This window comes from Sinocyclocheilus grahami, unplaced genomic scaffold (assembly GCF_001515645.1).
Source record: "Sinocyclocheilus grahami isolate Dianchi unplaced genomic scaffold, SAMN03320097.WGS_v1.1 scaffold1040.1, whole genome shotgun sequence".
NCBI classification, from domain to species: domain Eukaryota; kingdom Metazoa; phylum Chordata; class Actinopteri; order Cypriniformes; family Cyprinidae; genus Sinocyclocheilus; species Sinocyclocheilus grahami.
The window spans coordinates 266,887-282,613 of NW_015506219.1; the positions used below are offsets into that span (position 1 = coordinate 266,887).

Consider the following 15,727-nt stretch of genomic DNA (forward strand, 5'->3'; position numbering starts at 1 on the left):
TCACAAGCTTGCAGAGAAAGGCTTACCAAAAAAAGCACTTAATAGCACTTAAAACACGGAAAAAGTCAACTTTGCAATAATAAAGGTTTTCATAAAAACAATAAGGTTTATAAAATGCTATACCTCCCATTTCAGCTTTGAATCCTTTTATATTGATTATCTATTAGGGATGCACGATATTATCGGACTGATATCGGAATCGGCTGATAATGGCTTTAAATTTAAATATCGGCATCGGCCCGATATGAAAAATTATGCCGATATGTCTTGCTGATAAGAGGAATACATTAACTCACATATGCTCAGGGTGGGCTAGCGATTAGATCACGTCAGCATTATGGCTCATTCTTGACGCAAAGCTTTGCCTGAATGGTGATTGGATTCACTATTTTGATTGCTGCTGAGAATGCACGTACAGAATGACGCGTTCGGTGTATGATAGAGTAAACAGTCGGATGGTGTCGCGTGGGGACGTAATGACGTATGCCATAATCGAACTATGTACTATAACATAGATACTAAACAAGGTAAGATTACATATAGTGAAAAGGTGGTTTATCGTAAGCATGAATAAAAATAGTCTATAATACAACAGATTAAATACAACACAGCAATAATATACACACTGGCCTGAAGAAAATGGGTGTTCATTCAAAGAAGGTTTTCCTATGAATTAATTAGTAGAAAAGTCCATTTCTCCTGTGCATTCGTGTCCCTTTGTTTCTGGAGAAAGCAGAATGAGAGCCGGCTCGCATTCCACAAGGTTGTAAATGTATCGGGTTACCATGAAACCAGGGTCTTGTTCGGCGTCCTGGGGTGTTACAAAGTATTTGTGAAATCTAGCTAACAAAATATATATTGTGTGTTGGAGTGTTCCAGACGCTACACCTTTAATCTGTGAAAGCACGTACAGAATGACGCGTTCGGTGTGTGAACAGTAATAGCACTAGAGCTGGACGATATGGCAAAAATTTATATCATGATATATTTCTTAATTTCAGTTGATACAATATAATTCCGATATCGATAGGAACACTATTAAAAAATATATATATTATAAATATCGGAGATGTTTAAAAACCATATAACCATTATTGAAAAAAAAAATATATCTCAATACATATTGATATTGATATACTGTCCAGCCCTAAATAGCACGTGCAGCGGCAGCCTCCCCCAGGTCCTAACGCCCATTCGGTAAGGAGTTTTAATCTGATGGGGGGTGTTGGCCAAAATGAGTCGAAAGATATCGGCATATCGGAAAAATTCCAATATCGTGCATCCTTATTATATATAATTACATTAATATTCAATAAAAATACTTGATATCTTAATTGTTTAGATTTTTAAACAATTAGCACATTAGCTTCTTGACAATCCATTGGTTCGCATTTCCAATTCTGTGTTTATAGGGCCCTTTAATGGTTCCCTGTTCACTTCTAATCAAACATAACAAATCAGTGATTCAATGAGTGAGTCAGGTGTGCATTGTTCTGAGGACCGATTCACTGAGTAGTTGACCGTGAGCATACTTAAACCAACAGCAAATGCTGTTCCAGGCCCAGGACAGAGCGTGCGTCTGAAAGCCGTACCTGCGGTAGAGCGGCTCCACGATCAGGTGCAGCAGCTGGCACAGTGCGATGGCGATGGCCTTGTGGGAGGTGGCGTAGAAAGCTGGCATCTGATCCATGATGCTCTGAGCATGCTGCCAGTCACCGATCCTCAGCAGCGCCTCCAGCAGCCCCAGCTTCTGGTTATCAGGAGGCTGACATGAGAGGAGAGACAGATTAGAGGAGCGGAGGACACACCTCCACATACGGCATCATTACACGCTCCTCTGTTCATTATCTCTTCTGCTGAGGAGTCTGAGGGGATTCTTATCTTCAGAGACAGATGACACGCACACCATCTGTGTTGTTTCATACAGCTTACAAGTCACACTAATGCAAAGCCACAACAACAGCTCTAAAATACGGATTCTCATATATTCAGTCAGAGGTGGAAAAAGAAGTTTCAACTAGGCTGCAACTCACAACTTTTTTGATTCATTTGTTTCATTCCTTGTCATGCGCAATTCTCTCATTGAACCACAATGCACCGTAAAAGCACTCTGTCAAAGCATCAGACCACATGAAACTATATGCACAATGCATTCTTTGCCTTTAATATAAACCTGTTTTGAAACTTGTCTTCTTTATTTAATCTCTGCAAAAGTGATGTCCCTGACACAAGCTTTCCATGCAAATTGTTCAGCAAATTTAACATGCTTTAAATGACAAACAGTTTTGGTCGAAACTGTTTTATTTAGTTACATTAAGTAAGACAAGGGGACAACCCTCTGATTCATTAGGAATAAATATATACGTATGGTCATTTTTAATTCAATTTGTCCTTATTCAAGCGTTTTGAAAAGTCTCATGTTCAAGAAGGCTGCATTTAAGCGTATAAAGTACATACTTTTAAATGATGAACTGAAGTGAGAATTATAATTAAACATTATTAATGTCTACTGCTGCTATTTCTCAGGATTTTAAAGCCCTGTGTGCATTCTGTATGCATATTCTTCAAGTATACGCTGCTGGTTTCATTTAAATCATCAACTTAGTAAACAGCATGGCTAAACCGCAGCTTATCTCTGCATATGGAAGTGCATTTTGTGAATCCGAGGCTGTCAGACGCAGTGCATGCTGAGTGTCTGTACATGCTCTGCTGTAATCAAGCGTCTGATCAGCCCAGCAAAAGCCATTTATGTACCACTGACATTTACATGCATTTATACTATTACATCATAAAACTATTCTAAACTCTTCTGCAAGTGTTAGTTTTGTAAACTGAGAAAATTAATAAAATACCAGATGAAAACTCTAATGAGAAATGTTGTCGTAGCAACTAACTGAAACATGCTTGTGTTTTAAGTGTAGGAATCCTGGTTGAGAGATGATGAAACCTCCTAGTACTGATGTCACTTGAATGTACATTATTTTTGATGAGGGTAACAGGGCTGATGTGAAATCAGTGGACACCAATAAAATGATTTATATTTTATAGAAAAAATGCATACTTGTGCCAAAAACATTGCTTAAAGGGGTCATATGATGCGATTTCAAGTTTTCCTTTCTCTTTGGAGTGTTACAAGCTGTTCGTGAAAAGATAAGATCCCTGAAGTTGCAAAGACTAAAGTCTCAAACCCAGAGATATTCTTTATAAAAGTTAAGGCTCGTCCACACCTACCTACATCACTATGTGGGAAGATTTGCATAACGCCCCCCAAATGTTCACACAAAGAAAGAAGGCGTAACTTTATTGTTGCTGCCACCGCCGCCACCATGTCGTGAAGACGCAGTGTGTTTCGTTGCGAAAGCGAAAATACTTTGTTTGGTCTTCCAAAAGAGGACACGACTAGAAATCAGTGGTTAAGTTGTATTTACAACACTGTTTCCGTCACACGCTTGAGGTATTCGGCCAATCACAACGCACTGGATAGCTGGCCAATCACAGCACACCTCGCTTTTCAGACCGATGAGCTTTGTAAAAATCAACGCGTTTCAGAAAGGCGGGGCATAGAGGAGAAACAATAATGTACAGTATGTGGAAAATAATGTGTTTTAAACCACATAAACACATTTCATTACGCCAAATACACAAAATAATGTTCTTTTTAGCAGCATCATATGACCCCTTTAACAATGAGACTATATTTAGAACAATATGCAAATGTGATTTTTATATCATTTTGCAAATTAAAAGTCCTGCTGAAAAAGAAAAATCATAGTGAGGGACAGGCCAAAAACCTTACCCTTATCAGCATAAATGCTATTTAAATTATTTAAAACAATATTGAATTAACTTTTTTTGATGTGATATTGATGAAAACACACTGTTATGTTTTAAAATTGCACATTTATTTGTCGTTACATTAAATCTATGTTTGATTATTTCTCAAAAGGCACCAGTTTCGTGGAATGACCCAAGCATTCAGAACTTTCAGGAAAACAATTATGCCATTTTGAACAGATTTCTTCTGTATAGAGACTAATTTAAAGGTTCTCATCAACCACTGTAATAATGCCCTCAATAGAAATGTCTGCCGATCAAACAGAATTCGATCATCCTAACAGAAACCTTCTCTGCACTCACACAAATGCAGCAGCTGCCAAATCACTACTCAGCACTACTAGCACTGCAAAAAGTTCGGTATCGTCACATTTTTACACTACTCCACCAGACACGACTCTTCCACTTACATGAACGTAGAGGTCTTCAAGAGCGATGAGGTTGTGTTGAAGAAGAGCTGCAGCGATGTGGTACAGAGATGATGGCGTTTCTCCATTAGGCTCCTGTGGAAACCAAAAAAAACACCAGATGAACATGATTACAGACAGCGATCTTGTCCAAGAGAAGGGCGAACAAACCCAGCTGCGCAATATAACGTTCACTATGTGCAAAAGATTACTTTTCTATTCCTTTTGAGTATTTGACCGCAGCAGATTCCTACTACTTTTGTTCATCTGGAAAAAATAAAAGTTATGACAGAAAATCATACTTGACAGCAGTCATCTTGTATGAGTCAGTGAATATTACTGCACAATAACATGAACTAAAACTAAAGGCAGAGTTATCAGAACAGTTGCCATGCCAACAGATATACTCTGCACTGCCATGTCAAATGTTCAGAAACAATGACTGGAAATATTTCTGAAATTTTAAAACCGAACATGCCTAACCTGAAAGCAATTTTTGACTCAACATTTATACATGAGGGTCAGAAATGAACTTTCAATAAGAGGCCATATTTGTCCCCGTGGAGTTGATTTCTGATTTTTTTGTTTTGTTTGTTTGATAATGACGGTATTAAATGTACCAGAGTTGTCTTCTTATAAAATACTTAAAATTAATCAATTACTTCAATCAGAATACTATAGACTGATACCAATAAAATGTAAGCCATCTTTACACTGCAAAGGTGGAACAGAAGCTGGCATGGCATGTTTATTTACTCAATGTACACAACAACATTCATACATAATATAAATGTATCATTTATTTAAAATTATTATTTTAAAAAACACTAAGTCTTTAAACCATTTAAAAACCATTACTGTCATCATTGTTCACAACCATTTATGAATTAGTTTATTGGTTTTTAAGCATGAGAAAATTAAGACTTCACATTGGTTACTTTAACGAAAGTATGAAAGCATGAAAAACAGAAACGTGTGCGAATGGTTGTAATGCTCAATTCTAGAGATGTAACGATTCACTCAACACATGATGCGATACGATTCACGATACCGATTTCGCGATACGATTTTCTCACTATGTTTTTCAACAAAATGAGATTTAAGACAAATTATAAATGAAAGGGTGTCCTTTTATTATTTCTCAGACATTATTTCTCATTTCTTTGCGAAATTGAAATGTCAAATAACAAAACTAAATTGAAATTTTAAAACAAACCCCAAATCAAACGAATAACACAAATAAAAAAATTTAAAATAAAGCCCTGTCTGTGCTCTTTCCATTTAAATTTAGAGGCAAATCCAAACAAAGATGCTGCACACATGTAGCATAAGCAGTTTTAATCTAAATTAGATTGCATCATTTTGAAATTTGAAGCAAAAACAGAATGGTCTGACTTTAGTTTTGTGACTACAGTATACAGTAAAGTACAGTATACTACATAAAACACCTGCATGAAACAAGAACAGCAGATGAGCTGAATGAGATGCAGATTCACTCTCAGACAGCAGGTGGCGCTTTTGGAACAGCAGCAATATAGTGTTTCCTTGGTTAACGCTGTAAACAAAGCAGCCCTGCCATTATGAACACTATTTAAATATCCATTACACAAAAGAAAAGACGAAAAGAAAATACCATCTAAACTTCTCTAAAGACAGTCAGTTCCCCTCAGAGACGCATTCGTATAAACTCCCATCGTGATTCATTTGACATCTCAACCGATTTGAATCGTCTCACATTTGTATTGATTTTTAACCGTCGTTACATCCCTACTCAATACTACAAAATGTGTAAAAAATATTTCACATTTCAGTTTATAAGCGACAGCTGTAATAGATTCAGTTTCATTTTGGACAGACATTTTCCTAATTTTGGTGGCATTTTTGCCCCAAGTCCCCGTTACACACATAACACACACTGTCTAGGTTTGAAGCAAAAGCATTCTGTCACATGTCTGTGTATTAGTGTTGTCACGATACTACTACTGAACCAATACTATGACAAAACTAGGGATGCACGATATTGGATTTTTGCCTATATCCGATATGCCGATAATTTTCAACTCAATTTGGCAGATAGCCGATGCCGATATACAATTATTTTTAATTTTGGTTAGTTTTTAACAAGAACTTATTTGCTAGAATTAAATAAACAATAATAAAGTTATTTTATAATGACCGTACATTGAAGATTTAAAAATTAATATAAATAAACTAATCACTGCATTTTATTTTCTGAAAGATGCAGTGGTAACCTTAACATTTTATTTTAAGATTTAACATTTGTAAATGGTCTAAAGCAAAAGAGTTCTAAAAATTCTGAAAATATTTTAGAGCTCATAATTTGTTTAAAAAATATAGCATATTGCACATTAATGAATAAATCCATATATATATAATTTAATTTAAGTGTCTTGTTTGTGATTTTTTGGTTTTGTTCATGCAAGCTATAGCTTCTGACCTTTAAATCAAAACATACTCATGATTTTATGGCATCAATTACTGCTTTATTTAATCAGAAATGCAGTCTAAATGTTATTTGTGTATTTTGCTTTCATTTTATTAGAAGTAGGCCAACAGCACCCCCTTCAGAATTAAAACTCCTTACTGCACGTGCTATTACTGTTCACTCGATCACACACCAAATGCATCATTCTGTACCTGCATTTTCAGATTAAATGCAGCGATCTAAAACAGTGAATATAATCATAATTCAGGCAAAACTTTGCTTCAAGAATGAGCCACACTGCTGTCGGGATCTAATCACTAGCACAACCTGAGCACATGCGAGTTAACCTATTCCTCTATTCGGCAAGACATATCGGCATTATTTTTCATATCGGGCCGATGCTGATATTTACATTTAAAGCCATTATCGACCAATTCCGATATTGGTCCGATAATATCGTGCATCCCTAGACAAAACCATTGAACAACAGGAAAAGTAACTTAAGAATAGATGATCCAAATGGAGATCATAGTTATTTTATCTATTAAAACAAAGCATTTCATCCCCCTTTAAAAATAATAAATAAATAATAATAACAATCACATGCCAGTGCCACTAACAGGACAATGGTGAGCAACTACCGAGCCTACAGGTATGTAGAGATCTAAGTTAGCTAAAAGGATAAAGCCAAATCTTATTTCATGATAAGAATAATTTATATCATGATATAGTCATTTATTTTATCTTATACCCAGTGAGTGTCATCTGAACTCATCACAGTTCAACAGAGGTCAACCTCTGCACTTCAGATGCAAATGATCGCACACAAAAGAAGTTACAATTCAATTTGCTTTAATGCAAGCCATTAATGCTGTTCTCTCTCAGACCGTGCAGCATGTTTAGATACTAGTGCTGTCAAATATCGATTTTATATTTTATATTGATTCTGAATATTTGAAGCCGTTTCAATACTCATTTTCCTGAGTATCGATATACGATTACCAGCTGTGTCTCTCGCGGACAGCGCAGACTGTTTTATTGAAGTATATACTCCACTGAGCTTTCAGAATGATTCACATGCACATCATTTTCAACATGGACGTGGACAGATGATTACATTACAATAAAAATAACATTACTTCTATTATTATTTCATCCCAATTAGAGCTCTGAGGAATCTCCAACAGGGTTTCAGTTGATAAGAAAATACTTTATGTTCAAAAGTGTATTACATTAGATACTGATCAAATCAACCATAACACTGTGGCAATTTTTTTATGTTATCGAATATTGATAATTTTCAAGGTACTGCATTGAGGTTAGAAATGCCAGTCTCCTGTTAACACTAACAGATTTTATAGTCTAGTTCTTAAAAGACAAGACTGGCTATAGAGTGCAACAGTTCCTGCATTTTCAGCAGTGCTAGTTTAGGAAGTTTTTTTCTCCTCATTTATTTAACCCATGAGGAATAAAAAAAAAACTGCTTTAAGTTATAGGTTATAGGCTATGATCCAAATCACCCAGCACCAGGCAATGAAGAAAAAAAAAAGTATTTTAAAATAAAATATCATACATATCAACATACAGTTTTATTCTAAACAGAGTACTTTTATTATATATTCATAAAAATTGCACATGTCCTTTGGAAGCTAAGCACTTAAAATCTGATGTTCATAGAAAAGAAACATGGCAGAGGGAGAGAAGCAGCCGGTGCTTCAGAATGTATCAAACGTCATTAAAAAGCAGATATTTGAGCACATTTTTACCCAGTGAGTGTCATCTGAACTCATCACAGTTCAACAGAGGTCAACCTCTGCACTTCAGATGCAAATGATCGCACACAAAAGAAGTTACAATTCAATTTGCTTTAATGCAAGCCATTAATGCTGTTCTCTCAGACCGTGCAGCATGTTTAGATATTAGTGCTGTTAAATATCGATTTTATATTGATTCAGAATATTTGAAGCCGTTTCAATACTCATTTTCCTGAGTATCGATATACGATTACCAGCTGTGTTTCTCGCGGTCTCATTTCTGTGACAGCGCAGACTGTTTTATTGAAGAATATACTCCACTGAGCTTTCAGAATGATTCACATGCACATCATTTTCAACATGGACGTGGACAGATGATTACATTTCAATAAAAATAACATACTTCTATTTCATCCCAATTAGAGCTCTGAGGAATCTCCAACAGGGTTTCAGTTGATAAGAAAATACTTTATGTTCAAAAGTGTCATTCGCATTTTTTATTAACAAGACCAAAAAAAAAAAAATTATTATATTGAAGGTCAAGACGATTGTTTTATAATCATTTCATTAACCACTGAATCGTAATCGAATCTTGAGGCAAATGAAGATTCACACCACAAACATTTATGAAGCTTGAGAGCAGATGCAGACTGACTTTATGTAATTTGCAGTGCTTCATGGAAGTGGGCGGTGCTAAAGAGTTCTTCTGGTGTGATTTGCTTAATTCGATTCCCTTATTGGAGATTTCTTTGTAGAATTATGGGTAATGCAGCTTTCACCAGGAATTCCACTGTTAAACACACTTATTAAAAAATATTGAAATAATGCTGGCAAACGGTTTTACCATGGATTGATTACATGGCACCCTGTAGTCTATATGGCCTAGAACAGGGGTGCCCAAACTCGGTCCTGGAGGGCCGGTGTCCTGAAGAGTTTAGCTCCAACCCCAATTAAACACACCTGAACCAGCTAATCAAGCTCTTACTAGGCATACTAGAAACTTGAATGCAGGTGTGTTGTGGCAAGTTGGAGCTAAACTCTGCAGGACACCGGCCCTCCAGGACCGAGTTTGGGCACCCCTGGCCTAGAAGGTTTTTAAACTACGATACCTAAAAATACCTCGACTGTGATGACCTGGCTGATTGTATAGGCAAACCACACACTAGTTTAAGAAAGAATGCTATCTAGGTAGGCAAGATCTGTATATATTCACAGGGAAAGAGACAATCAATCATATTTAAGGTGGTGGGAACAGCAGGAAATGTGACTTACAATAGTTTGGTCTTGATTTTGACAATCTTCTGGTTGAACTGCTGAGCCTGTTTGATCAGCCCCAGAGACTCCAGCGTTTCTGGATCTAATCTCTCCTTCAGCATACCATCAGGAACACAGATCTGAAAACGACAGACAACAATGCCTTTAATTAGACACTCTTCACTAACACTGCTGTGGAAGCTCTATCAGGAGGATAAGACCAGTATTAAATTAATCAAAACGCTGGAATAATATCTCTGCATCCATCAGCGTAGCACTGCCCACATCCAACCTCAATGGCCTTCAGCTACACTTACATAAGACACTAATAACACTGAATAACAAGCGTGTATTTGCATACTAATCAGGCGTACAGTGGTTTAGATGAAAAGAAGAGAGCAGGAGCACTGCAGATCTTGATGAGTCACCTCGACTGCCATTACAAACGCGTCGTGTTCTGCCACAACAAAGATGCGAAGCGTGCTCCGGTTTGAGGCCTAGCTCAAAAACCCACAGCCGCCGTGAAAGTGTCTCGTTTTGTTCCAGCACAGCGCTGGAGGTTCGTTCAGGGGAGGAGAGCGGCCCTTTGTGGCTACAATTAAATTTTTCACTGGAGGACAGAATTTGGGCCACTCAATACTCTAATGCAGCTAATCTTCAGAGTCAGGGGATCGGCCACCCACTTACGTATGCGCGCAAAAAAAAGCATTTCGTCAACTGCAGTGAAGAGACGGGCGACGCGTCTCGAAGCGCATTACTGCCACACAGTGGCCATGAACGCACTCACACGCTGCTCTACTCACCAAACAGGCTCCAACCAGCTGGGTAAAATGATCTCGCTTGTGTTTCTCCTCCAAACAGCCAGTCTCGATATCTGCAAAATCAACAATTACACATGCGGCTCACGTCAATGCATATGAAGTCAGACATACATAACGTATAAATCAATTCTTGATGTGTTACGTGCATCTACTGCCATTTTAATTCATGGCTACAGCAATTATTTGAAAGTGCACACTGTTCTTTTAGACGGCCTGTTAAATAAGCTTTGTAACGAGAAATGAATCCAATTGATCTTCGTCAGGGTAGATGCCTTATTCAATTTTACATAGATGTCATTGAGGATGTGAGGGATAGTCTTAGTCATTACAACGGCATGCAAATGCACAAATGTTTTAGATTGCATGCCATTTTCAAAGTTCACAAATTGTTTTTGGAGTTTTTGTCTACTGGGGGTTTTTTGTAAAGATGTTTCATCCGCTGAACAACTGCCATGTTGTTAAACTTCTAGTATTCATGACACTGGAATTTCTAACTTCTATACAATAAAGGCCTATTCACAATGCACACACAGACAAACGCCATCAAACAAGTCGGGTATAGCTGGATTTAGAGGTTTATGAATAAAAACTCATGTTCACACTGAACCAACGGACACTGACTGAACAAGTTCAGTTGGGTGAAAACAAACTGGTAACACACTGATCCAACGAAACCCAACAAACGTGTTTGTTGGCATTTGTCTGTGCAGGGTTTATAAGGGCAACAAAAAATGTGTACTCCTTAGGCCCATTAGCTCTTTTATATAATAATACATTTTATAATATAATAATAGAAGTATTACTATTAAGAAAGAAATACATTATTATAATACAACTGCACTTTAAACTAAATGCAAAGAAGAGACAGTGAGAAAGCACAGAGAAAAATGAGCATTATATAATGGTTTCAAATAATCAGAATAATTGTATTTGAAAAATCTATATTGTTAACATCACTATTGATGATCATGCTGTATTTTAACCTTTTTTTTTTTTTTAAACAGGCCAGTAAAATCAATTTCACACTAGCTGGTGGTTAGCTGTAAGTTGATATTATCATTGCAAAGGATATTTTAGTAGTAATGACTATATGTCAGCGAATGGGTGCCGTCAGAATGACAGTCCAAACCACGAATGAAAACATCAAAACTGTGTGTTTGCAAGAAAAACATTTTTAACATAATTTGGAATTGCCGTTTATATTAGAAATTTCAATAGTTAGGCTTTTGAAAGTTGTTTTCATAATGCAAAGAGTTTGTAAAAAATAAGAATTGTAAAAAGCAATTTCTAAAACGACGATGATTTGAGCAAAATAATCATGATTATCGCTATTAATCGTGATGTGCAGCCCCATTTCATCGGGTCCTCAAATTGCTGGCACAAATCATTTATCGGTAACAAACTCGCATGTGTTTTCTGTCGGTTTCAAGCGCTGTAGTAGCTCCATGCAACATTAAATGAACATTTAGATCAATCACACTGGGCCTGACAAATGAACAGCAGGGAATTTGATGAGAGCTTCATTAGAATAAGTTCAGTAAGACTCTTCAGCTCCTTCAAATTCAGCAGCTGAATTATGCAAACATCTACGTGGACACACGACTGCAGTGTAATAAGCATGTTCACTCATGCACGTAACAAAGCCGTCTTCCATACGAACGCATCCTGGCTCGACTTCACCAGGGCAAATGAGATGACACTGTCTGGCACACTTCCCTTCATCAGCATCAGCATGCATAAACTTACGGCAGGGCTTACCTAATATACAGAAAACATCCGCTAAAATAGAAGGCATGTCGTCCCGCAGCTCCTGAAAGACAAACACAATTGCTTTTAATGGCACATTGCACAAATTTCTACAGCCTTTCAATTTCACAGAATTTCAACGTCTCTTTTTCCCGGTGGAGACTCCGGTTCACTGGAGGACGGTGGACAGACAGCACACTAGATGTAGATGTGAAGTGGGTGATCTATCACTGGTACACTTCAGCTGTGTTTAGAAAGCTAGTTTCATCTGGCTGGATGAGATGTCCCAGCGGCAGCAGCCAAGCAATCTGTGGAGCGATTCTGTGTCCACGCGGCACAGATCAAACGTCGCTACTGCTGTCAAAGAACGCGTGTAACGTCTGATTTGAGAAGTTTCAAGAAAACCTAATTGAGATACACACGGGATAGCAGACGTCACATCTCAGCAGGACAGACTTTCTGAGGGTGCCGAGATGGAAGAGTCCTAGCAGAACTTCACAAGGTGTTTGCACGGTAATGTGCCATTACCATTTATGTGTCAGGCGCTGGTACTTCTGTACCATTTATTCAGCATTCAGAACCACTCATGTTACATTAGACTAAAGAGCAAAAACTAAATCGGTCAGCCTCGGCAAAACTCTTACTAAATTTGAGTAAATAATCTGACTTGCACAAACACTTCTGGAACGGGAATAGCACAGATTCATTTCACTTTATATTAGGGAGCACAATTCAGCATTAGCATGCACATTAACAGCATTCTGGCTGTTTATTAAAGCACATATGTGACCCTGGAGCACAAAAGCAGTCATAAGTAGCACAGGTATATTTTCTTTTATGCCAAAAATCATTAGGATATTAAGTAAAGATTATGTTCCATTAAGATATTTTGTAAATTCCCTACCGTTAATATATTTATTGTATATATACATTGCTAAGAACTTCATTTGGACAACTTTAAAGATGATTTTCTCAATATTTAGATTTTTTTGCACCCTCAGATTCCAGATTTTCAAATAGTTGTGTCTCAGCCAAATATAGTCCTATCCTAACAAACCATACACCAATGGAAAGCTTAGATGATGTATACATCTCAATTTAGAAAAATGTACCCTTATGACTGGTTTTGTGCTCCAGGGTCACATTTGTATCAACTATTAAGACGAGTAAACCATGCATGTCAGTAGGGTTGGATATCGTTAGAAATTTTCCGGTTCCGATTAGTGCTGTGCGATTAATCGAAATCGCTTTATAGCACGATTTCCCGCACCCCCATCCTCCCGCAGTATGCTATCCGAATCAATCAGAATGCAGCGCGCCTAAATGGAGCACGAGAACAGAACGGACCGGGCGGGGATAAACAAACGTAACGCCAGGTTCACACACTCGGTCTGTGGTGCGTATTTTGTCCGCAGCCATGTTAACTGATCAGAGCGTTCACACTGCACGCGATTGCGGTCCGGCAGTGCGCTCCAGGAGCGGTGCGTCTGCAGCGGTGCAGCGATCGTTTCCGCATGGAGTCTATTACTGCTGTGCTGCACGCGCTGAATTAAAGTGACAGCACATTATTCACGATAAAAATTAACATGGATTGACACGGAAATTTAGTAATTACACCATAAATGCATATAATTAAAGTCTACTGTTTCACAGTCAACACATGGCTTTTCGGCTAGATTTAAAACAAGGAAAAGTGCACTTTTAGATAAACAAGGCAGTAATAGACAGCACTCGTGGTGGTAGCTAAACAAAGTGAATATGTCTATGAAAGATTGTATTACTGTACTGTGATAAAAGAGAATCACAATGCTGAAAAAGCATTTTCAGAAACAACGCTTGGATTTGAAATCAAAATAATGGATAAATGTTGTGTTTGTGGTAAACAGCCGCGGACTGCAAACGTGTCCGGTGCGAAAGCACAATGAGTCCGTGCTGCTTCTGCACCGCATACACATACTGTATACGCACTGCAGACGGAGTACGTGTGAACTTGACGCAACAAATCTAGTTCAACATCTGAGGCAACGCCACAAAGAGCTCTATGACCAATGCATTCCTGCCATATGTCTATTCTAGAGACATTGTGTTACACCTTTACTTAGTGATTATTTTGCCTCATGTCTGTTCTAGAGACATGTTACAGCTTCTTGATAAAGCTCTAATCGGTTTTCTTCTGGAAATATGTCTCAAATTCACACTGAATGCATTAATGACTGTAAAGCATGTCTGTGTGTGTCAAAATCCAACTTTAAAGATGATTTTCTCAATATTTAGATTTTTTTGCACCCTCAGATTCCAGATTTTCAAATAGTTGTGTCTCAGCCAAATATAGTCCTATCCTAACAAACCATACATCAATGGAAAGCTTATTCATTCAGCGTTCAGATGATGTATACATCTCAATTTAGAAAAATGTACCCTTATGACTGGTTTTGTGCTCCAGGGTCACATTTGTATCAACTATTAAGACGAGTAAACCATGCATGTCAGTAGGGTTGGATATCGTTAGAAATTTTCCGGTTCCGATTAGTGCTGTGCGATTAATCGAAATCGCTTTATAGCACGATTTCCCGCACCCCCATCCTCCCGCAGCATGCTATCCGAATCAATCAGAATGCAGCGCGCCTAAATGGAGCACGAGAACAGAACGGACCGGGCGGGGATAAACAAACGTAACGCCAGGTTCACACACTCGGTCTGTGGTGCGTATTTTGTCCGCGCCCATGTTAACTGATCAGAGCGTTCACACTGCACGCGATTGCGGTCCGGCAGTGCGCTCTAGGAGCGGTGCGTCTGCAGCGGTGCAGCGATCGTTTCCGCATGGAGTCTATTACTGCTGTGCTGCACGCGCTGAATTAAAGTGACAGCACATTATTCACGATAAAAATTAACATGGATTGACACGGAAATTTAGTAATTACACCATAAATGCATATAATTAAAGTCTACTGTTTCACAGTCAACACATGGCTTTTCGGCTAGATTTAAAACAAGGAAAAGTGCACTTTTAGATAAACAAGGCAGTAATAGACAGCACTCGTGGTGGTAGCTAAACAAAGTGAATATGTCTATGAAAGATTGTATTACTGTACTGTGATAAAAGAGAATCACAATGCTGAAAAAGCATTTTCAGAAACAACGCTTGGATTTGAAATCAAAATAATGGATAAATGTTGTGTTTGTGGTAAACAGCCGCGGACTGCAAACGTGTCCGGTGCGAAAGCACAATGAGTCCGTGCTGCTTCTGCACCGCATACACATACTGTATACACACTTTTTTTTTCTCTGCCATATGTCTATTCTAGAGACATTGTGTTACACCTTTACTTAGTGATTATTTTGCCTCATGTCTGTTCTAGAGACATGTTACAGCTTCTTGATAAAGCTCTAATCGGTTTTCTTCTGGAAATATGTCTCAAATTCACACTGAATGCATTAATGACTGTAAAGCATGGCTGTGTGTGT

At 37.9% G+C, this 15,727-nt stretch overlaps 1 protein-coding gene across 1 annotated transcript in view; it reads right to left on the reverse strand.

Moving 5' to 3' along the window:
* The window catches only part of LOC107566006 (THO complex subunit 2-like), a 98,855-nt gene that overhangs the window by 78,766 nt on the left and 4,362 nt on the right, over positions 1–15,727 (reverse strand). Inside the window, exons 4-9 of the mRNA XM_016251354.1 lie at positions 12,275–12,326; positions 10,499–10,569; positions 9,714–9,835; positions 9,561–9,579; positions 4,245–4,337; positions 1,593–1,765 (exon numbers count right to left, since the gene is read on the reverse strand). Coding sequence (XP_016106840.1) covers positions 1,593–1,765; positions 4,245–4,337; positions 9,561–9,579; positions 9,714–9,835; positions 10,499–10,569; positions 12,275–12,326 — 530 coding nt within the window. The remainder of the gene's footprint in view (positions 1–1,592; positions 1,766–4,244; positions 4,338–9,560; positions 9,580–9,713; positions 9,836–10,498; positions 10,570–12,274; positions 12,327–15,727) is intronic.